The following is a 23,850-nucleotide window of genomic DNA, read 5'->3' on the forward strand; positions in this document are numbered from 1 at the left end:
TTGTGGTTCTTGACTTGGCCACAATCTTCCTGGTCATCTCAGGCATAAGTCCGTGCTTCGGGGGCAGTCCTTGCAGCCTGCGGCCACCTCACTGGTCTTTGGTGATGTTGGTGTTGTCTTCAGAGTTTGGGCTTGGATTACGGCTTGTTGGGGGCGTCTGGTGCATGAACGCAAAGCACCCCCACCAGACGTCACGTAGTAATGACAGTGAAGAAAGCAGCAAAACTGTGAATGACAAAGTTGCTTTTTATCGGACGAACCTGTGAACTCAAAAACAGGCTACACTCAAGGAACAACATTAGTGGTGAACATAGTTGGCGATCGGTAAAAATCTGATTAGCGGGTAAGCGCGTTGGCTTTTACACATAAGTCATCGAAGGTTCCAGAGTAATTGCTGGTTCCCATGTGTCTTCCAGAAAGTACTACACAATTCCTGTTGCACATACATGCAATCAGATTACGCAAGCTTTGGTGACAACAGACAGCGGATAGGACCGTCAATAACATTTGAGAAATTTCCCAATACATGCAGGCACGTCCTGCACTGAGCGATAACATTTGTTTGACAGTGAAATGCGGTACCCCGATAAAGATAAACAAGTACAAGTACACTTGTCAATATTGACATGTGTACTTGTTTATCTTTTCCAGGTGACCGCTTGTCACCGCCTAACAAATGTCATTGCACAGTGCAGGATGCGCCTGCATGTATCGGAAGTTTTTGGAATGTTATCGATGGTTCCATCCGCTGTCTGTCACCGAAGCTTGTGTAATCTGATTGCATGTATGCGCAACACGAATAGTGTAGAAGTTTGTGGAAGACACGTGGGTCCCAGCGATTACTCTGGAACATTCGACCACTGATGTATAAAAGCCGACGCGCTTGAGCCGCAGATAAGATTTTCGGCGATCGCTGAATGCGTTCGCTGCTCTCGTTGAGTTTTGAGTGTAGCCCGTTTTTGTGGGCACAGGTTCGCCCAATAAAGTTAGTTTTCCCATTCATAGTTTTGTTGCTGTGCCCTCGACCGTCCCTACCATGCGACATCTGGTGGAGGTGCTAGTTTGTTCATGTACCGGACACCACCGACAAGCCGTTATCCAAGCCCGGACCAAAAAGACAACACCAACATAGTCCCGGAATATCGAGCAAGCCGCCGACTGCAACACCTGCACCCGGAGCACGGACTTCAACCTGAGAAGACCAAGAAAAGCGTAGCCAAGACAACTCTAATGACTGCCCCAGAATGCCCCATTCTTTTGCAAAAACCTCGGGTCCCACCATCTTTCCATGGATCATCGACTGAAGACCCAGAATCCTGGCTAGACACCTACGAACAAATCACGTCTTTCAACAACTGGCGACTCCGAAGACTGGGCATGCATACTTCGTCTTAGAAGACGCTGCCAGAACGTGGTTTGAGAACCGGAAGTCGACCCTGACAACATGGGACCTATTCCGTAGCGGATTCCTGTGGACTTTTACGAGCACAGTGCACAAGGAAAGGGCCGAGGCTATGCTAGAAGCCTGATTACAATTACCCAACGAGATTATAGCGATCTTCACTGAGGAGATGATGCGCCTGTTTCGCCACACCGACCCCGATATGCCCGAGGAGAAGAAAATTAGGTTCCTAATGCGTGGGGTAAAACAGGAGCTCTTCGCCAGATTGATACGCAACACACCCAGGACTGTTGCTGAATTTGTTTCCGAAGCAACAACCATTGAGAAGACACTCGATATGCGGACATGGCAGCATAATCGCCAAACTACACCGATGTTCAATCACTCGGCATTGAAGACAAGCGAGAGACCATCAGAGCGGTTGCTCACGAGAAACTGCAGAAGCTCTTCCCTAGGTTGCAGCCTCAAGTGGCTTCAATCGCCGACATCGCCAAAGAGGAGGTTCAGCGATCACTTGGGGGTTACTGAAGTGCAACCGTCATCGCCATAGCCCCAGCCGGAAATGATGACCTACAGCGCCGTCGCTTGCCGTCAAGGTCCCCCTGCACAATCATGCCAGGGGCCTGTAACGCCGCAATTACGTTGTCCACTGCCGCCGCTGCTGGCACGCCCACCCGTCGCCCAGTGCAGCTACGCGAGGAAGACGGACATTTGGCGAGACCCCGACTACTGCCCACTCTGCTATCACTGCGGAGAAGCCGGCCACGTGTAGCGCCGATGCCCATACCGCAACTTGGGACTCTGAGGGTTCGCCGTCAACAGGCCACATCCACAGCTTGGAGAGCGCCCACGTGACATCGCCGACTACCTCGCCGCCACTCAGTGGAGTTCTTGACGACCATCCTGTTTGCCATCACCAGGCTGCTACCTGCCGCCACAGTGCCATACATACACTGGCCCAGCCGGGGCCGCTCTGCGAGCCCATATTCGGAAAACCAAAAGCAGCAACTGCTGGAGGTGCGGTTGCTGTTCGTTGAAGTGATGAAGACCCTCCACCGCCAACAACTACAACAGCTAACTGTAACGCAAGACAAAGAAGCACCGACCTCGACGTGCTTCTCGAAGGCCATGCAGTCACCGCGTTAGTGGACACAGGAGCCGATTACTCCATCATGAGTGGACACATCGCCACCCAGTTGAAAAAGGTTAAGACTGCATGGGAAGGCCCTCAAATTCGGACCGCTGGAGGACACCTAATAACGCCGACTGGAATCAGCACGACAAGAATTACAGTTCAAGACCGGACCTACCCTGCCCCCTTCGTCATCCTCGAAGAGTGTTTACGAGATGTCATTCTCGGCATGGACTTCCTGAACCAACAAGGCGCAATCATCGACCTGAAGTCGAAGTCAGTAACGCTGCCGGAAGATCAAGCGATACCACCGGAGAGCTGTCATAGTCACCACGCCTTGAGTGTGCTCGAAGATCAAGTCAGCATACCGCCCCGCTCCAGCATTGTCATTTCCATGGTAACAATAAAATTCAAACAGCGCTAGACGACAGGACCAGAAAGAGGAGGAGACAAACACTGGTCTCCTCTGGTCCTGTCGTCTAACGCTGTTTAAATTTTATTGTTACCATGGAACACCAACTCGCCCAATCCGCTGCCCTTCTGCAGTTGTCATTTCCGTCGGCACCAAAACACCTGCAGATGTAGAAGGTGTCAACGAGGGTGACCAGCTTCTACTGCTCAATTGTGAAATTTATGTCGCAAGAGGGATCGACTGCACGAAGTGAAAGCGAAAGTGATGCTGACAAACTTCAGCCAGGAGTTCAAGCAGATCAACAAGGGCAAGAGGAATGCAGATATAGAGGAAATTGTGGAAACCAGCAATGCGTTTGTCCTGTCGCATTCTGCCGTATCTACCCCAACGACCAGAGTTCTTGAACCAGACTTTGACATAAATCCAAGTCTCCCCCTGACTAAACAGCAACAGCTCAGAAATCTTCTGCAACGACACTAAGACTGCTTTTCGATGTCATCGAGGATTCGACAAACACCAGTCGCAAAGCATTGCATAATAACCGAAGAGTGCACTCGACCACTCCGCTAAAGCCCTTACCTAGTTTCGACGCGAGAATGTGAAGCTATAAGACAAGTTGACAAAATGCTACATGACGACATCATCCAGCTGTCTAAAAGTCCGTGGGCATCTCCTGTTGTCTTAGTGATGAAAAAGGATGGAAGCCTACGTTTTGTGTCGATTATCGTCGACTGGACAAGATCACTAAGAAGGACGTACACCCCCTCCCACGGACAGACGATGCAGTGGATCGGCTCTGCAACCCTAAATATTTCTCGCCGATGGATCTCAAGTCTGGCTATTGGCAAATAGAAGTCAACGAGAGAGATCGTGAAAAGACCACCTTCATCATGCCAGGCGGCCTCTACGAGTTGGAGGTCATGCCAATAGGACTGTGTTCGGGGCCTGCAACATTCCAGCGCATCATGGACACAGTGCTAACAGGGTTGAAGTGGCAGACCTGTCTTGTTTACTTGGATGACCCCGTCTTCTTCGCCGGAAATTTTTATGATCACCTTAGGCGGCTTGCGACGGTACTAGAGGAAATCAAGTCATCAGGGCTCACTCTGAAGCCCGCAAGATGCCGCTTCACTTATGATGAGCTTCTGTTCCAGGGCCACATCATCAGTAAATCTGGAGTCTGCCCCAACCCACATAAGACAGCTACCATCGCAAAGTTCCAGCAGCCCACCGACAAGAAGGCAGTGCTTAGATTCCTTGGCATGTGTACCTACTACAGGAGCTTTGTCAAGGACTATTCCCACATCGCTGAGCCATCGACACATCTAATTAAATGTGATGTCGAGTTCAAGTTGGAAACACCGCAGGCGGACAGTTTTGAAGAGCTCAAACGACACGTGCAGTCGCCACCAGTACTTGCGCACTTTGACGAGTACACTGATACAGAAATCCATACTGATGCCAGCTGCCTAGGCCTCGGTGCCGTTCCTAGACCACAGGAAAAACAGACTTGAACGGGTGATAGCTTACGGTAGCCGGTCGCTCTCAAAAGCGGAAGACAATTATTCTACGTCCGAAAATGCCTCGCCAGCATTTCGGCTACAGCAAAATTTCGCCCTTACCTATATGGCAGGCCATTCAAAATCATCAGCGACCATCACGCATTGTGTTGGCTAGCGAATTTAATGGATCCTTCAGGACGGCTGGAGCGGTGGGGCCTCAAACTAGAAGAATACGACATCACTGTAACCTACTAGTCCGGACGAAAACACTTTGATGCCGAGTGCCTATCACGCACCCCCATTGACCTGGCACCGCAAGATGACAAGGATGATGACACCTTTCTGGGAATAATATGCGCAGAAGACTTAGCTGAACAGCGATGAGCAGACCCGAAGCCAAAAAGCCTCGTCGAGTATTTGGAACGACACACCGACGTTGTCTCTAGGGCATTTAAGGGAGGCTTGTCTTCGCTCTCGCTACAAAGCAACCTACTAGTAAAGAACTTCTCACCAGGCCGCGCAAACTACCTACTTCTTGTTCGCTCAACGTTGCGTCCAGAAGTACTGCACGCCTTGCATGACGATCCGACCGCTGGCCACCTCAGATTCTCCCGGATGCTATCGAGGATACAGGAACGGTATTACTGGCCACATCTGACCGTCGACGTCGCCCGTTATGTCTAGACTTGCCGAGACTGTCAGCGATGCAAGACACCACTAACAAGGCCAGCAGGATTACCACAGCCGATCGAACCTCCTTGCTGACCATTTCAGCAGATCGGGATGGACTTGTTGGGACCCTTTCCAATGTCAACAACCGGAAATAAGTGGATCGTCGTGGTGACAGACTATCTCACCCACTTCGCTGAAACGAAAGCTCTGCCGAAAGGTAGCGCAGCCGAATTGGCGAAATTCTTTGTCGAGAACATCCTGCTGTAACATGGCGCCCCATAAGTTGTCATCACCGACAGAGAAACGGCCTTTACAGTGGAGCTCACCCAAGCCATTCTGCAGTACACTCAGACAAGGCACAGGAGGACAACTGCCTACCACCCACAGACGAATGGTCTTATGGAGCGCCTGAATAAGACCCTCGCCGACATGGTAGCAATGTACGTCGACATCGAACACAGGACCTGGGATGCTGTCCTGCCGTACATAACCTTTGCTTACAACATGACGGTGCAAGAAACAACACAGATCATGCTGTTCAAGCTGGTTTACGGCAGGAAGTTAACGACTCTCGACGCTGTGCTGCCGCATGTCACCGACGAAGAGAATCTTGATGTCACCACCCATCTCGAGCGCACCGAAGAAGCCCGACAGCTTGCCCATCAACAGGTCAAGAACCAGCAGCGTACCTACAGCCGAGACTACAATCTCAGACGACGCTAGGTCGAGTACCAGCCTGGTGACCGTGTTTGGGTTTGGACCCCGGTACGCTGACAAGGGCTCAGTGAGAAACTACTGCGACGCTATTTCGGACCCTACAGGATCGTCCAATGTACTGGCGAACTGGACTATGAGGTTGTGCCATATGGAATTTCTCATTCACAGTGGCACTGCGCATGATCGGAAATGGTCTACGTGGTGGGTCTTAAGCCCTTTTACGCCCGCTAACGAACTTCCTTATTTTGTTGTTTCTGTGCTACAGGTGTTTATGTCTATTACTTTCGTTTGTTTGCAGCATCGGGTCCATGCTTTTTAAGAGGGGCGTATTGACACGTCTACTTGTTTATCTTTTCTGGGTGACCACTTTTCACCACCTAACAAATGTCATCACACAGCGCAGGACACACCTGCATGTATCGGAAGTTTCTGGAATGTTATCGATGGTTCCATCCACTGTCTGTCCCCGAACCTTGTGTAATCTGATTGCATGTATGCGCGGCGCGAATAGTGTAGCACTTTGTGGAAGACACACTGGTCTTAGCGATTACTCTGCAACATTCGACGAGTGATGTATAAAAGCCAAAGCACTTGACCCGCTGATCAGATTTTCGACAATCGCCGACGTGTTCGTCACTTTCATTGAGGATTGAGTGTAGCCTGTTCTTGTGGGCACAGGTTCGCCCAATAAAGTTAGTTTCGCCATTTAAAGTTTTGTTGCTGTGTCCTCGACTGTCACTACCACGTGAGAATATTATAAGACGAAAGAAAATGCTACTTGTCCAGTTCTACAGTAGAGCATCGTTCATACATTTTGGAAAATACGGCGAGAAAAAATTTACGATTCGGGAAAACATACTTTCCGAAGTAAAAAAAAATTTTACTGATTCAACTATTGTTGACATCTGTGTAATGCGAAGCGTCATGCTGGTGGTGCTCCGGCAGCCTGAGACGCGTTTTGTTGTTTTCCTATTGCGTGGCGTTTCAAGAGGGCAACAGGAAATCGAAACGAAATCGAGCTGGTGGTGACACCCGATGCCATCAAAGTGAAACATGATGCCTGCATCCTGCTGCCTGTGGCAGGAAACGACGCCACACTTGGATTATCGCCTACTAAAAGTTACTACACTACCAATGACAGTAAGCACCACGCGCTGTGAAACAAATAAGTGAAGATGCTTATCGCCACAGGTTTGGCTGCGATAGCTGTGAATGCGGCATGCGACAACCTGGGCGAAGATTTGCTGGCACTGGAATAAGAAACTATTCACGACATTATTTTCATGTGTGACGTGTGGCTATGTACTGTTCTCGATTGCATGCAACTTGTGCCTTTTCTTGTTCACGTTGGATCTAGCAACCAGAAAACATATACAATCGCAGTCTGCAGCAGGGAATGGTGGCATGTTTCGGTTATCACATATTAAAAGCGTGCGCTACAATTCTGTAGGCACCACATGCTGTGAAACAAAAACTGGAATCCTGGTGCCGTTGACAGCTTGCAAAAATGACACAGGTGTCGCTTTTTGTTAGGAGTGGTGGGCGGGGAGAGAGCAGATGTCAGCTCCTGTGTCAACTAAGAACTGTTGTCACATCACTGTCTGTTACGTAGAAAAGGTGACGTGCGTGTTGGGTGGGACCACTCGTCGCCATTAGAGGTTGGCCGGTCTGTTTCCCTGCCAAGCACAGGAACGCTGACAGTGACGAGCACCATTTCCAAAACAGCGGTGGTAGTAGCAAACGCCAGGCGCATTTAGTTGATGTTTCATTGCGGGTGCCCGTGGGTGACGAGATTACGTGCGGCAATGTTCCGCTGCACAGATGATGCGTTCCAGGTGCTCACACAAGGAGTCGAGCGGAGATTGTGCTGCTGAAGAGCAGGGAAGGGTTTGCAGGGCGGTTATATTATCACCCGGAGACGATGGCATGGCTGTGATGGCTGGGTTGGCTACTTCCATGAATTTGCCAGGCAAAGTGGCAAGTCCAGTAAGGTCCATGGTAGAGGCTGTCGCCAGGACCATCTGCACGTTATCCAGGAATCATTGCAAAAACAATTCAGGCAACAGCGCGTCGTCAATGGATCTTGCGTTGTTTCCGAGCAGCTGCCTCATTCGGCAAAGAAGTTGACTAGCGCATTGGTTGCCGAGTTCTTCAGCGGACAGAAGCTGCTGGATGCGAGAACGCTCTGAAGCTGCTGTGTGCTGTAGCAGGGCTGCCTTGAGATCGTCATAGGCGGCGGTAGACAATGGGGAGTTCAACAAATCTGCTACTTCGTCAATGGCGGCGGCTGAGAGCGCTGCAACGGCGTAATGAAACTTTGAGGCTTGAGAGCGGATACCAGAGACTTGAAATTGCGGTTCAACCTGAAGAAACCACGCCAGGGGATGCTGGTCCCAGTACTGTGGAAGGCAGACAGTGACAGCCGAACAGGAGGGCTCACCGTATTCCTTGGAAGGGTTCTGGCCTTGAGCTCTCATAGCATTGGTCTAGTCCATGGTTGTCTCTACCACAGGAGCGTATGGCAGTATTACGTACGTGGTCACCAAACTATGGTGACGAGCAACTACGTAGACCGGTCAAGTCTCGGGTACTCGCGGGAGCGGAAAAACCAACACTTGATCTCTTAGTGTAGCATTTTTAAAATCCCTTTCGGAACGTTAGCCCGTGCTGGAGCGTGCCAGCTGCTGGTGCCTCGTGTAGATGTTGTGGGGATGTGGGACTCCCCCGCATCACCTGATATGTTGCTTTCCCGCTTGCTCCCGTTTCCTGTAATCCGGCTTCACCGCATGGCTTGGTGCTCGTGGCAGTCGGTGTGGTTGAAGCGCATTGAGAGAGATGGCTTGAGTGAGGCTTTGCTAATGCCACCTAACAGCGGGGTTACTTGGGCGTGGCAAGGAGAAGGCTCTTCCTCTTTGGCTCGGGGTCGGCAAGTGGTGCGGACGTTCTGCATGTGCGTCGATCCATGCTTCTGCAAGACCGTCTCGGAAAGCCTACCCCGGAATGGATGAACACGATCGTTCAAACGCGCCACCGTTCGCGAGACGGCATGCGCGAACGACCAGGCGTTGGCGTCCAGCATGGGGCAAACATATTCGCTTGTTATCCGGTTGCGGTGAGTCGGACTTTCACGATTTGTCACGCACCCATCGACGTGTTTTGTGGATAGCAACTCGGCCAGCAGGCATTGATCTATGAAAGGTGCAACAAATGCCCTTGTGATTGTTTGCACTACTGTGTTGTTGTCCCAATGGGACGGGTGAGAACCCCACAACGTGAGCGTCTACGTGATTCTCGAGCGATGCCGATGCTGCTGCCGTTACACTCTCAAACACACACATTTAGGCTTTATTTATGGTTAGGCAGCAAAAGAAATTGGCGACCTTCACTCGCCGCTGTGGTGGCCTTGCTGTGACATCTTCGAACTTGGTAAGGCCACGAGCGAGTTTGTCCACGAGGGCCCGCTTCTCTGCGAAAGCTTGCATGATGCTCAAAGCATGCGCCACGTCAGATAATGAAGGGCCATCGTCCATTTCCACATCGTTGTTGTCATCACTTTCACTTGAAGATGGGCGAGGTACGACGGCGACAACAAAGTCGTTATCTGAGAACTCCACAGATGTAATAACGTAGATTTCTCGATAACATAAACACCACACGCGGCAGCAAAGATTGTTGAACACCACGACAGCACTACGACTGCAAACACACTGGCGGAATGAAGAAAAAAAATTCATGCAGGAACTTCTCTGGGAGTTGTCTAAATATGTGTAAGCATTGTGCCACTTGCTCATCTCCACGCAACCCGGTGTCATTATCAATGTTATGAAACTTGGAGTGGCCAGTACAAACAAAGAAAGCGCTGAAGTGACACGAACTGGTGCGCACGGTGTTGCAAGGTAACGGAAGCAAAGTACTGCAGGTGGCTGCGCCCGGTGTGCTGATGACGTTCCGATCATTATAAGCCATTATCGCTCATTAGCACCTTATCCATCCACGTCAAATCATTAAGAACTGTGATCAAACGTACACCGGCGGCGCTTGCGCACATGGCACAGCCACGCGGACCGTGTCTTGAAAACGATCTGCGATGCGGACAGAATGTGCCAACTGCTAATAGGTCCACGCACTGCGTTTCTGCCACTGCGCGCTGAAGAGAGACACGTGGGCCCATATCTTGAAAGCGACCTATAAAAGGGGCCATGTGCAGTTTGTGCCGAAAGCTTTGTGAGTGCTGTGTTCCCGCTGCCTTGTTCGCATTGAAGCGACAGGCAGCGTGATGGTACAGTCTGGTACAGTCACTCGCTGCTGTGGGCTTTATCTTGAAAGTGCTCGTCTTACGGAACAGAAAGGTGGAGATACATTTTTCTCGTTGTGTAAGCATAGAAATTCCTATGCATTTAAAAAAAAATCTGCTTCTGTGCGGCTACTACTTGAATTGGATTGGATTGGGTTCGACAGCGAATGCAAATTCACACCCCTACCAGCACCTTATTCGCATTACCGGAAGCGAATCTTGAAGGTCATGCTTTTGTATGCTGCAATCGGCAACAGCTGTATGAGCAGGAACTACGTCATGGTGGTCATGTTTAAACGTCACTATTGCTGGTGGCTGTTGTCTGGGTGTCACAACTCGACACTCAAATGTCTGCACAGATGAGATTTTGCCAATTTTCTGCCTGCGCGTGTAGAACAAGAAAGAAAATAGTACGCACTAACCGTTTGGTGGGTAATGAGCGACTGGGGCTTAAGCGGTCAGCCAATACATACGGTTCAATGGGGGCTGGGTGGGAGAATCCTCGCGACTACGTTTAAACTGCAATTACACATTAAGGGGAGAGGTGGGTCCTAAAAACTTTTTCCTTATTTTTGGGTGAATCTTTAATAAACTCCACTGTCTGGGGTAATTTTTCGTGCTGATTTCAGATCTGTAATTAGATTTCTGATAGCTGTAGCAGTTCAAAAAATATTGAGGTCTGAAGTCAAATTAATTTAAAACTCCTTACGGGGCTTTTTGATGATTCCGTCTTGCTAAACCAAAAACTAAATGTATGACACCATTGCTAAAGACCTACTGAAGGGGGTGATGCTATTTTTATTAATTTGGAAGCATTTTGCAGACAAGAAAACAATCTTGCATTTATTATGAAAATTTTTTTTTAATTAGCAGCGATTACTATACCTGAATGTAATTTTCATGACGGCGCAAGAGTAATAAAAATAGCATCACCCCCCCAGATCATTTCAATACGAATAAAATGATACCACCCTTGTCATTTTTGGCCAAAAACAACCCAGAAAGAACACCCGTAAGGCGGAGTACAGTGTGCAAAAACATCGAACTGAAATAAACGCATTTGAAGTTTCAAACAAATGTAGCTTTTGCTGAAGTGAATCTACAGCAATACAAATGGCACCATTTTGAAGCTGTGTTTTGTAAGAATGGCCATACTAAATGTGTGACTGCACACTCTCAAAATAATAGCACACTGGCCACTGAACTAGCACAAGAAACTTTATTAGGCACCACGCTCTACAAAGAGCATGGTGCCTGGGTTTCAAACCGAAGTGTAGAACTCTGTGTGGGCATGAATATAGTTCCAGTGTTGTACATGCAGGCTGCCTGATTGATAGCAGTCTCCATTACAATCAGTGAGGCACCTTTTTTTCATTTGGTAGAATTGACCATGTTACTGAATGAAGGCTCCGAGTGTAAGTAGCCTTCCAAGTCAGCTTCACCTGACAGTGGCTGTGGAACTTAGGATCAGAGAGTCAGTGATAGATATGCAGCTGCTAGGTGCTTTCCAGAATTTTACTTTTGTATGATGCCTCGATCACTTCTGCAGCCAAGTGTGTACCAGCCCAAGGGGCCTAGTGAACAGAGCTCATGATGAGGTTCTCTTTATGAAGGGATGGTATGATAGATATTGTTACGAGCTATCGTGACAATATGATAATAGAGTGAACGCGCAATGTGCTTCGTTGCGAGTCCGAAGTGCCGATGTGCGAAATGCATAGCTGCAGATACAAGGAGCCGACGCGCGATGTGCTTAGTTGCGCAGTTCAAGGTGCCGACGCGCGAAATGCCTAGTCGCGGGCTCGAGGACTCGACCCTCGATGCGCTTATTCGCGCAGTCCGAATTGCCGACGCGCGAAATGCCTAGTCGCGGGCTCGAGGAGTCGACACTCGACGCGTTCATTCGCGCAGTCCTACGTGCCGACGCGCGAAATTCCTAGTCGCGGGCTCGAGGAGTCGACACTCGATGCGCTGGTTCGCGCAGTCGGAGGCGCCGATGCACAAAATGATTAGGTGACGGTCCGAGAAGTCCGCGCGCGATGTGCATGATCACCGAGTAGGAGGCTCCCTATGCGCGAAATGTTTAGCCGCGTGTCCGAGGATTGCGTGCGCGATACGAATTTGTCACAAATTCGAAACACCAAGTGCTGAAAGGCTTAGCCGCATGTCCGAGGATTCCGCGCGTGAATCTTGGTCGCGAAGTCCGCGTCGCCGACGCTCGGAATGCTTAGCCGTGAGTCTGAAACGTCCACAAGCGTAGGGATCGGCCACGCTACTGCGATGTCCGCGTAGCGCCCGTTTTGACACGTCGAGATTACGGCGAGGGGAGACACCAAACTCGCGAGGTGCAAAGAGCCGAGCAGACGACGCGAGCGCTGGACCAATGGCGAACCGCGCTGGAGTCACGTGGCGGGCGCGGCCAATCGCAGACTCCGGCACGACCTTCAATCATTTGCTTTTTGTGCGCTTGTTTCTGTATGGAGGAGATCGCTGAAGCGGCAAATTTGAAGACGGAAAAATGCGCTTTCCAACGAGACCAAGATGGCGGCGCTCGGTCGCGCCGTTCCGGAGATATTGTGGCGTGAAAAACGCTGTTCTTTCTTGATTTCCGCGAGATTTTTCGCCACCTTGGCTAATGAAACGAATTTTTTAGAGCACTTCTAGGTGGTTTACAGGGATGATATTTGGGTATCACACAGAAAAAGGGTTATAGAAACTGAAAATGTGATTTTCAAAAAAATCGGTTTTCTGGCCATTTTTCGCGATCTAAAACCCGCGTCCCCCCTTAAGCAGGTACATATTAAAGAGGTTTGACTGTAGTGACGTCGACATGAAGAATCAAAATCATATTTGAACTACGTATCACGGTGACATTCAGTACGCAGAACGTAGTGGGCACGCCCCACTCCACCGTAACCTTCGCAGTGCAAGGCATTGAGAAAGGGGCTGAAGCAACGCATAGGGGACATTTGATTGCCAATACAGTCGCCGACTGATTTTCCGGACTCCAAAAATTCGGACATGCTCGATTATTTGGTCTGCTTCACCATTCTCCCGATAGACCATAACGTATAACAACTGCCAAAAGTTCGGACACCTTGCAACCTCTCATCCGATTTTTCGGACACTCCTTGAGCCAACTCGATCGAGAGCACCATGCACGGACTCTGACCGGTGCATGGTTCGACTTGCTGAACGCCATTTTTGTTTTGAACGGAGCCTCCTTGCTGCCCCACGAAGTGGCGCTACTGCTAATCCCCGCTCATCATCATCGTTTCTGTCTGGTTTGATAGAGTGGTTCTACAGCAGTTCCGGTTTCAGCTTAGTAAGCCATGTCAAGACAATCCAGCAGCTGATTTGTTTCTTCGTGCACGACGCTGCGAGTAGGCCACGTTTTTCGTTTGTGCGACTGGTGTCGGCATGGTGGTGTTTGCTTTGTGTGCTTGTGTCAAGATTCCGGTGATCCAACGCTGCATACGGAAACATCGCGTCAAGTGTCTAATGGCGCCGACAGTGCCCGCGCAAACAGCGCTGGGGAATGCCGGCAAGCGGGTGCCGGGAGGCCTGAGATTTGTCGGCTTCCGATGTGCTCCCTACCGACGGGGAAAATGTTCTGCCGAAACCTACGCAGTGGTTACATTGCGATTCCGGACACCGTCTCATTTGACAGTTTCACAGGTGCTGACACTGCTGTACTGACATGCGCAGAACTCGACGACGGCGAGATCATTCGTCAGGTTTCTGCTGCACCGCCGGAAGATGACCGAGATGGAAGATGACGCACCATGTGCTACGCTGCGGTCGCATGCGGAGCGTGTACAAGCAGTGACTGTGCTTTCAGCCACCTATAGTGACCGTACGGCCCTCTCCGAGATTCAGGCTTATCTGATTGCGCGTAAACGGAACAGCGTGCAACGGTGCATTCACGATTTATTCAAGCCTACTGCCGAGCCCGAATAAGTGTGTGGAAATAAAGGATTTCATTTTTTTCTCCTTAGTCTGCTTTTTCGGACACCTGTTTACTCGGACATTTTCGCAGTCCTCGTGAGGTCCGAATAAACGGTCGGCGACTGTAACCCCGCATCTTCTGAATGCAATGAACTACCTTTTGAGGGAAAGTATTTCTGAAATAGTCTATTTCAACTTCAAATGGATTTCTCAACTTCGATAAAAAGTGGTTCAGGGCCCCTTTAAACACAATACATCACACATGCTTATAAATTTTATTTTTCATTTTTCTTCTTTTCTGTATGCCCTGGCACATTTACGTATTCCAGTAATATGAAGAAAAATTGGAAAGTGCATTGGCAGATGAGACATCTTAACCTAGAGCTATACTTGCACTGGCTTTTTACGAACAGCACTCGTGTGTCCTCCTGACGGGAGCAGCATACCAGACAATGCTCACACCAGAGAGAGCTTTGTGCACTTGCTGTTGCTGATCCCACCCCTCTCACTGTTAAACGGCACCAATATTCTGTGCGGTCAGTGTAGAAATTTATGTAGAAATTGCAACTGTGCACAACCTGCTTAAATTTCCAATGCTTGACAAAAGAAGTGCCGTGTTCGTGCCACTGGTCTGCATTGCCGTTAAACTGAATGATTACCAGCAAGGGCATGACATACCACTGACAGCAAATATAGCAACGAAAAGTGTTTGAAACCCTGCTCTTCTGGAGTTGAAGGAAAATATTGCGCTTACCTCCACCCTGGAGTACACCTCCTTGAACATTCGTGGCAGCACGTGCTCGCTCTCCACTGCCTGCACACACATGTGTTGCCACACATCACATACAAAAGCAGGGCATTTGGCCCTGCATGTTAACAGCACATCACAAGCACAACACTTGCCTGATAATTTGCTCTTTTCGTTATGACAAACACGCACATACAAAAAAGGAGCATTAGTGCTTTTCATTCTTGACAACACGGTGTGATGATGGTTGGAAACTTGCGTGGCCGCAATGTAAAATAAGTGACTTAGACCTTTAATGTTGATTTGTTCCTTCCTTAACAGGAGGTGTTCCCTCAGAATATGTCACCTAATAATGGGAGTAGAAAATAATTTGATTTAGTGTCCATAGAGCAAATTTTGAGGTTTGTTGCATTTAAAAGAAAAGTTTGCTGACATTAGGTGCAGACTTTTAATTTAGGCAAGAAATGTATTTATTTATAGCATTTCTGGGACTTGTAACATAGAAAAAGGCATGACATTTAAAACAAGCGCTAGGCAAGCTGACATTAGTCAGCTTCAGACAATCTCATACAGTTGAACCCAACTATACCGAGCCCTTTTACATCGAATTATTCTTTATATCAAACAATTTCTGAATGCCGTAAAGTTACAATGAGAATATATAACAAAAAGTATGAATAAATTGAACTAAAATAACAGCAGCTCTCAATATATCGAACTTCAAGTAATGCAAAACTGGCCCAGAAGTTGGCTTTCCCATGTGACAACCAGGCGAGCTGTCAACACCTCTCCTCCCAGACAAAGTGGTTCAGCCCAAATACACGTGTGCGGTGCTGCTCTTGCTCCCTTAGACAGCCACCTCCTAGCAAAAGTCATCCAACCCCTTTCTCTCTCTGTCTCACTCACAGCCATGTGCACCTGCATGCGATTGCATGGAGGAAAGAAACAAAATAGGAGAGGCCTTGATATCACGTTTTTGAAGTCAGAAATTCAGCCATGTGGGTGTGCCATCTCTCTTGGCGCCTCCAATCAGCTCGCTCGAGTATATAGGCACGAGCTTTGAACTTGCATTGCTATGAGCTACCGGAAGTGTGGGCTGCCGATGCACGTCAATAGAAGGCGAACAAAACTTCTGTAACAGTTTTAGTGAAGCAGCGGTGTGCCTGTGTTTTTCTGCAGCACGTTGAAGACAACAAAGACCCCCGCCGTAATTACTTGAGTGTCTCTGTTACTTGCTGACAAACTCATAGACCCTAATCACAACTTTTAAGCTAACGCACCACGCTCCAAAGTCAGCTTGTCTCGTGAACAAGATGTGCTGCAAGAAAGACACGGGCCGAAAAATCCTCCCACTTCCTCCCAGGCCAAGAGCAGCAGCGAGAGGGTCAGGAGCACGGTTGCTACAGCAACGTTGACACTTGGAGTACCATTGCCAGTGCTCCTTTGCGATAAAACAGCGCGTGACTTCTGCCACACTTTCTCCAACACGTCCGTGCTGGCTGGGGCCTCTCCTACGCTTTCCTTCCTCAATGATGCAGTTGCCTCAACTGCCTCAGTGTACAGTTACAAGGTTGTGTGCGTTGTTGCATACTCGGAACACGGTGCTAATCCACTCCTTAAGGGGGGACATGGCTTTGAAAATCAAATTCCTTATTTCTTCATGGATTTTGATGAAAACTGGCACAAATGTTTAGAATGTCTCCCTGATGCTTCCATAAAAGTTTCAGAGGGATACTTTGAGAACATTTTATTCAATTTTATCGAGCAGAATTTTTCTCCCTCTTACTTTCTAGAGAGCCTGGGGAACTTAAAAAATGTGATAGAAGGCTTGTTAAGTATTGACTGCATAGCTAAATGCGTGCTGAAGGTCGTGACATTTTTGCATTTCTTTTTCGCAACACAAATTCTTGGGAGTGCCATATTTTATGTTACCTTCACATCAAGCACACTTTCAGGCTAGACGAATAGCCATATCGTAAACTTACCTAGGGTAAAGATAAGAAAGCGGGAATGTCACAACACGCACTGCAGCCCAAGGAACGTGACAAAAAAAAACTGAGTCAAAATATGTCAAGCGGTAACAAAGAAATCAGCACCAGAAACTGAGCAGAAAGGCAGAAAAACAGTTTTGAGAAAACGGCGGCTCTCAAAGTTTCACCTTCTCCTCAGTTCTCTAAAAGGCATCAAATTTGTAGTCTTTGAGGTGTTTTGTGTTGTGGGGCTTCTTGTACATGTGGCCTCTGGTCTGGTGCGCTCCCCCCTCCCCCTTTTTCTTCTTTTTATAGGGCATTCTATGCTGCTGTTGCTCTACAAAGAGCATGGTGCCTAAGTTTCAAACCAAGTGACGTGCAGAACTCTCTGTGGGCATGAATATAGTTCCAGTGTATATTCAGGCAGCCTGTACCCACAGGCAGCCCAATTGATAGCAATCTCCAGTACAATCAGTGAGGCTTTTTTTTTTTTTGGTAGAATTGACCTTGTTACTGAATGAAGGCTCTGAGTGTCAGCAGCATCCCAAGTCATCTTTACTTGACAATGGCTGTAGAACTTAGGGTCAGAGAGCCAGTGATAGATATGTAGCTGCTAGGTGCTTTCCAGAATTTAAATTTTGTATGATGCCTCGATCACTTTTCCAGCCAGGTGTATGTGCCAGCCCAAGAGGCCTAGTGAACAGTGCTCATGATGCGGTTCTCTTTACCAAGGGTGGTATAATAGTGTTACGAGATATCGTGACAATATGATAATAGAGTGAACATGCAACTGTGCTTGGTTACGGGTCCGAAGTGCCGATGTGCGAACTGCCTAGACGCAGATGCAAGGAGCCGACGTGCGATGTGCTTAGTCGCGCAGTTCGAGGTGCCGACGTGTGAAATGCCTAGTCGTGGGCTCGAGCAGTTGACACTCGACGCGCTTATTCGTGCAGTCGGAGGCGCCGATGCACAAAATGCTTACGTGAGGGTCCGAGAAGACCGCGCGCAATGTGCATGAACGCCAAGTCGGAGACTCCCTATGCGCGAAATGTTTAGCCGCGTGTCCGAGGATTGCGTGCGCGATGTGCTTTGTCACGAATTCCGAAACACCGAGTGCTGAAAGGCTTAGCCACATGTACGAGGATTCCGTGCATGAATCTTGGTCGCGAAGTCCGCGTCGCCGATGCTTGGAATGCTTAGCTGCGAGTCTGAAACGTCCACAAGCGTAGGGATCGGCCACGCTACTGCGATGTCCGCGTAGCGCCCGTTTTGACACGTCGAGATTGCGGCGAGTGCAGACGTCCAGACCCGCGTGGTGCAAAGAGCCGAGCAGACGACGCGAGCGCCAGATCAATGGCGAACCGCGCTGGAGTCACGTGGTGGGAGCGGCCAATCGCAGACTCCGGCACGACCTTCAATCATTTGCTTTTTGCGCGCTTGTTTCTGTATGGAGGAGATCGCTGAAGCGGCAGATTTGAAGACGGAGAAATGCGCTTTCCAACGAGACTAAGATGGTGGCGCTCGGTCACGCCGTTCTGGAGATATTGCGGCTTGAAAAACGCTGTTCTTTCTTGATTTCTGCGAGATTTTTCGCCACCTTGGCTGATAAAACGAATTTTTTAGAGTGTTTCTAAGTGGTTTACAGTGATTATATTTGGGTATCAGATAGAAAAATGGTTATAGAAAACGAAAATGTGATTTTCGAAAAATAGATTTTGTGGCAATTTTTCGTGATGCGAAAGCCGCATCCCCCCTTAAGAGATGGCTGCCATGAAACGTCAGAACCTGACAATATCCGCAAAGATAGAGATTATTAGAAGAATTCAACACGGAGAAAAGAAGTCCCATGTCCCCGTAGCGTACAACATCCCAAGAAGCATGTTGAGTATGATATTAAAAAATAAGGATGACATTAGGGCTATGGCGGACAAGAGGCCAGGTGCCATCGGTGCCCAACAAGTACACACGGTTGCATATGAAGACGTGGAGGCAGCAGTGTAGCAGTGTTTAAGTGGTTCCTTGATGTTAAGTCACGAAACATCCGCGTTTCTGGCCCAATGATTGAACAGAAAGTGAAGGATCTCACTTTCATTCTCAACAGACCCGACTTCAAAGGCGGCTCAAGTTAGCTGCAGCATTTCAAAAAGCGCAACAGCAATGTCGGCCAGGCTGTCACCGGTGAAAGCCATGCAGTGGAAGTCAACAGCATGCCCAAGTGGACTGAAGAAAATTGGAGCGACATCACAACAAGGTACCGTTCGCATGATATACCATATTTACATGACTGTAAGTCGACCTATATATTTAAATTTGAAAACCTGAAGTGGGACGTCGACTTCAAATCGAAACCAAAACATGGCACCTTCAAAAAAGCGAGACCAACGAGATATCAGGGGACCTACAACATAGTTACAATTTTATATTTGCTCTATGTCCCTACCTGTAGTTTTCGCTATCCTGCGTGTTTGTTCTCTTTTCGGAAGGGTTTTTCAACATTCAACGATGACACACTGTGGGACCACAGCAGCGATGACAATGGCAGCACTAGTGAGAACAATGGCACAAGTGAAGACAAGTAGTCTAGCAACCATGCCAGCTACTAATAAATTTTCATTATGGGATGCGCCCTCGGGTATGCTTATTTTTTTTCCCCTTCACACGCGGAATGGGGGGTCGAGTTACAATTGTGTAAATATGGTATTTAATGCAGATGAGACTGCTTTTCTCTGGCAAATGCTCCCAAACAAAACGCTGGCATGTTGTGATGACAAGTCTTACGGTTGCTCACCAACAATGTCGATGGATCGACCAAGCTTCGTCTACTCATGATTGGAAAGAGAAAATCACCGTGATGCCTAAAGAATGCACTTTCGGTTCAGGTGACCTACACGTCTTATGGGAAAGCTTAGTTTATAAGCAAACTTCTTGGCATTTTTGGCAAGTACCTGAAGTCCTGGGACAACTACCAGACAAACAAAAGCAGGAATGTCTTACCCCCTGACAACTGTTCTGCTCACCATTGTAAAGTCAGTGTCAGCAACATCGAACTTCGTTTCCTGCCACCAAACACAACGTCGATGCTGCAGCCTTTAGGCCAAGGTGTAATTCATGCACTGAAGGCAGGCTACAGAAAGCGCCTTGTCGACATTGTGTTTGGCGGCAGGAAACGAAGTATGATGTTGCTGATGCTGACCTTACAATGGTGAGCAGAACAATTGTCAGGGAGTAAGACATTCCTGCCTTTGTTTGTCTGGTAGTTGTCCCAGGACTTCAGCTATTTGCCAAAAAGTTTGCTTATCATCTAAGCTTTCCCATTAGACGTGTAGGTCACCTGAACTGAAAGTGCACTCTTTAGGCATCGCGGTTATTTTCTCTTTCCAATCACAAGTAGACGAAGCTTGGTCGATCCATCGACGTTGTTGGTGAGCAACTGTAAGACTTGTCATCACAACATGCCAGCGTTTTGTTTGGGAGCATTTGCCAGAGACTATTGCTAAACCTTTGTACTGGCTGGGAGTTGAAAACTGACCTCCTGGGCACAATAACGATGTTGAATGCATTGTGGAATGCCACATAAAAAAAAAAAAAAGAAAGAAATCAGAATTGCTTCAGTCATTGTGGACTCGGTGTTTCCGGCAAGGCTGGTGCAAACTCGTAAGAAAATTGCGATGAACCCCTCGACAGCGATGAACCACTCGAGGAACTTGATGATTTGTTAAGCCAGCTGTCCGAGTTACCGGGTCCCATTTGTGATGGGACTGCAGCTTCAGACTTCTTCTCCATTGATGACCATGTTGCGACTACCAGAGACGTCACTGACGAAGACATTGTTGCTGACCTGGCTAGGGATCTCGCTGGCGACAACAGTAACTGTGAGGACTCAACGAGTTCCGACCCACTCACGTGTTCCAATGCACTTCATGCTTTGAGTGTTGTTCTCCACCACTATGCGTCCATAGAAGGCTGTGGGCTCAGCTGTTCTGAGTCACTCGACAATGTTGAAAAGTGTATGTTGAACAATACTTTCAAAGTGAAAAAGTGGAAGAAGATAGGCAACTATTTCTCGCACTAATATGCCTGCGGTACATGTATTTAGAAAGTAAATAACACTTAATAATGAGGTGCATATTGTATGCTGTTAATTTCTTTAAACCTTCTATGTCGAATAAAATGATATATCGAACTAATTCCGGTTTCCTTGCGAGTTCAATATACGCGTGTTTGAGTACCGTATTTACTCGCATAATGATCGCACTTTCCATGTCCGAAAAATTGACACAAAATCAGGGGTGCGATCATTACGCGGGTAAATTTCCCGTGAAAAGAAAAAAAAATTTTTTCCGTCCTGCGTTTGCTGCGGGACACCAAAACAAAAATGCCGGCCGGTGGAGCAAGCTGAACGCACCAAACACAATTTTTTTTTCTTCTCGTGAGTAGATTATGTCCATTGAAACAGTTTCTTCCGTATCAGAAATGAATAATATCGTTAATATTGGCAAGCTTGCGGCAATAACGTAGCCATGTCCACTTTGAGGGGACAGAAACAGATGGGCGCGCTTAGCTGCCAGTGACATAGAAACACATGGCCGGCATGCTGCTGAAACTGCGGAATTTGTCTTCACTACTATACTAATACGGCACGTTTCCGCTAAGGGTGGGCAAATATCTTAGCTGTGTTACAAGTGTCGGCGTATGAATAGGGTACACTTTTAATGTATCAATGTAAACGTGGCTAATATCATTGCCGCTCGCGATTTGTTGCGTGCCCATGAGTGCAGATGAGAAGAATCGAAAGGCGCCTTTTTGTTGTTGACCACAACCATTATAAAGCCTACACATAATAAAGGCAAGTTTGGTTGTAGCCTTTCTTTAGTCATGGAAGTGCGGAAAGTGATGAAAGCAATGAAATGAGGCATCTACTTAAGAATGTTTGGTGCATGCAGACCGCTTGGTTTGTCTTGAAGAGTCGTTCGTGTAGCATTCGACAGATGGTAAGTGCGATCATTATTAGCTAGACTTGGCACATGACATATCGCTGCGCCAAGTTCAGGGTGCGATCATTACACGGGAAATTAAGAAAATGGAATTTTGATGACAAAATTCAGGGGTGCAATCATTATGCGAGTAAATACGGTATATGTAATTATATATGGTTTATTGAGTTGTAAACTCTGTACTACATTTTTTTTTCACCCGATATTCAACAATTTCTATAATAATATTGGCTTCTAGGTCAGAACCTTGCTTTCAAGCAGTCCCTCTTAAAGTGCCCTTCATCACACCCCATGGCAAACTTTGGTTATACATGAGGAGTTGCAAGGCATTGTGCCTAGGGTGTGCTTACCAAAAGAATTTTTCAAATATGTTCATTATTTATTTATTTATTTATAGAATCGGTCCAACTCAGCACCACGATAAGAGCGGTAAGGTACATACAAAATTTTGAAAGTTTCACTAGTCATGCGCATACTCGCAATTCCTGCAAGCTGCTACAAGATGGCCCAAGTCTGTGACCGAAAAATGGGTCGGTGGCTGTAAATGCATTCATAGTCGGCCACTGGTGGCTGCATTTATTGGCACATCAGTGCAAGCGCAGTTCGTGGCTTCAGTGAGTTGCCATAAGTCTGCCCCGCAAGTCTGCCTCATGTAAGGCACACATCTAGAAAAAATTTAGAAATAAAAGAAGTGCTAGCCTTACAAGAGTAAACATAGCATACAAATGCCGCATCGTTAACACGGCAACAACCTAATAAAGAAACAAACATGTAAAATATTGTATTTACTCGCATCATGATCGCACTTTATTGTAAAAAATATTGACGCAAATTCAGCGATGCGATCATTACGCAAGTTAAATTTTCTGCGGAAAGAAAAAACATTCTTTTTCATCCCGCATTTGCTGCGAGTTGACAACAAGTCAACAGACAGGTGGCTGCTGCCATAGACTTTCATACAATAATTACTATAAGGAACTCTGGCACTGCAGTCATTGTACCACGATGGGAATGATGGGAAATACATGGATTTGTCTGATCTTTGTGCTTGTGGATTCAGATATTCTTGTGGCTTTGTATATTACGCTATATAAATATTATTGTCATAAATTTCAGCACAATCTATACTTTTCGAAGTGCAGAAGATGCCGCGAACATGCACAATTGCTATTAACTGCAATGACTGAGCTTGTCCAGGTGGCGAAATTGAAGTACGCCAAGCGTCTCAAGGCACTGGCATGTCCATGATAAATTCATAAGGGTGTTTCATTTGCTTGTTGATACATGCGTTCGTGGCTTAATGGTTCATCAGGCATCTGTGCTAGAGTTCCTGTGTTCGAATCCTGCCTCCGGACAATTTTAATGATATTTACTTAATTATTTATTATGCAGTACATTGTGGAAAATGTCGAGTTTACAAAGTCACAAAGCCGTTTGAAGCCAAAAGGATGAAGCTTAGGCAAATCCATGTAAGTTTCCATAATTCCAATGCTGATACAACTGCTCCCATTGCAACTCCTGTAGACACTAGCGCTAGAGTTTCCTCTAGTAATTATAGTATGAAACTCTATGGCTGCCGCTGTATGCGGGACACGAAAACAAAAATGGCGGCCGATGGAGGAAGCTGAACGCGCCGAAAGCGATTTTTTTTTCTTCGCGTGAATTCATTACGTGCACTGAAACAGTTTCTTCCGGATCAGTAATTAATAATATTGTTAATATCGGCAATTCTGCGGCAGTAACATAGCCATGTCCACTTTGAGAGGTGTGAGGATACCGAGTCGATGCCAGGTGGCATAAAGTCGCAGGCACGAGACGGTAAGCAACTGTGTAGAGTAGCAGGTACGGGACGGTAGGCAACGGTGTGTGGCGGGCAGGGAGAACAAGGAAGGCGTGTGTGTGCAGTCGGTATGCGGGGAGCGCGCAACAACTAATTGAGTCAGTGAAGTAATTGGCGGAGCAAGCCGCGTGCGGTGCAGTGGGACAAAACACAGACTGTGTGTGTGTGTGTGTGTGTAAACCGAGGATTTCCTGAAATAAAGAATGTACTTGACAAGTG

At 47.7% G+C, this 23,850-nt stretch overlaps 1 protein-coding gene across 2 annotated transcripts in view; it reads right to left on the reverse strand.

The window, feature by feature from the left end:
* The window catches only part of LOC126530117 (cytoplasmic aconitate hydratase), a 269,805-nt gene that overhangs the window by 79,127 nt on the left and 166,828 nt on the right, over window positions 1-23,850 (reverse strand). For both annotated transcript variants that reach the window (XM_050177555.3, XM_050177556.3), the window contains one exon: window positions 14,834-14,893. In XM_050177555.3, coding sequence (XP_050033512.1) covers window positions 14,834-14,893 — 60 coding nt within the window. The remainder of the gene's footprint in view (window positions 1-14,833; window positions 14,894-23,850) is intronic.

Source organism: Dermacentor andersoni, chromosome 5 (genome assembly GCF_023375885.2).
Source record: "Dermacentor andersoni chromosome 5, qqDerAnde1_hic_scaffold, whole genome shotgun sequence".
Taxonomy (NCBI): domain Eukaryota; kingdom Metazoa; phylum Arthropoda; class Arachnida; order Ixodida; family Ixodidae; genus Dermacentor; species Dermacentor andersoni.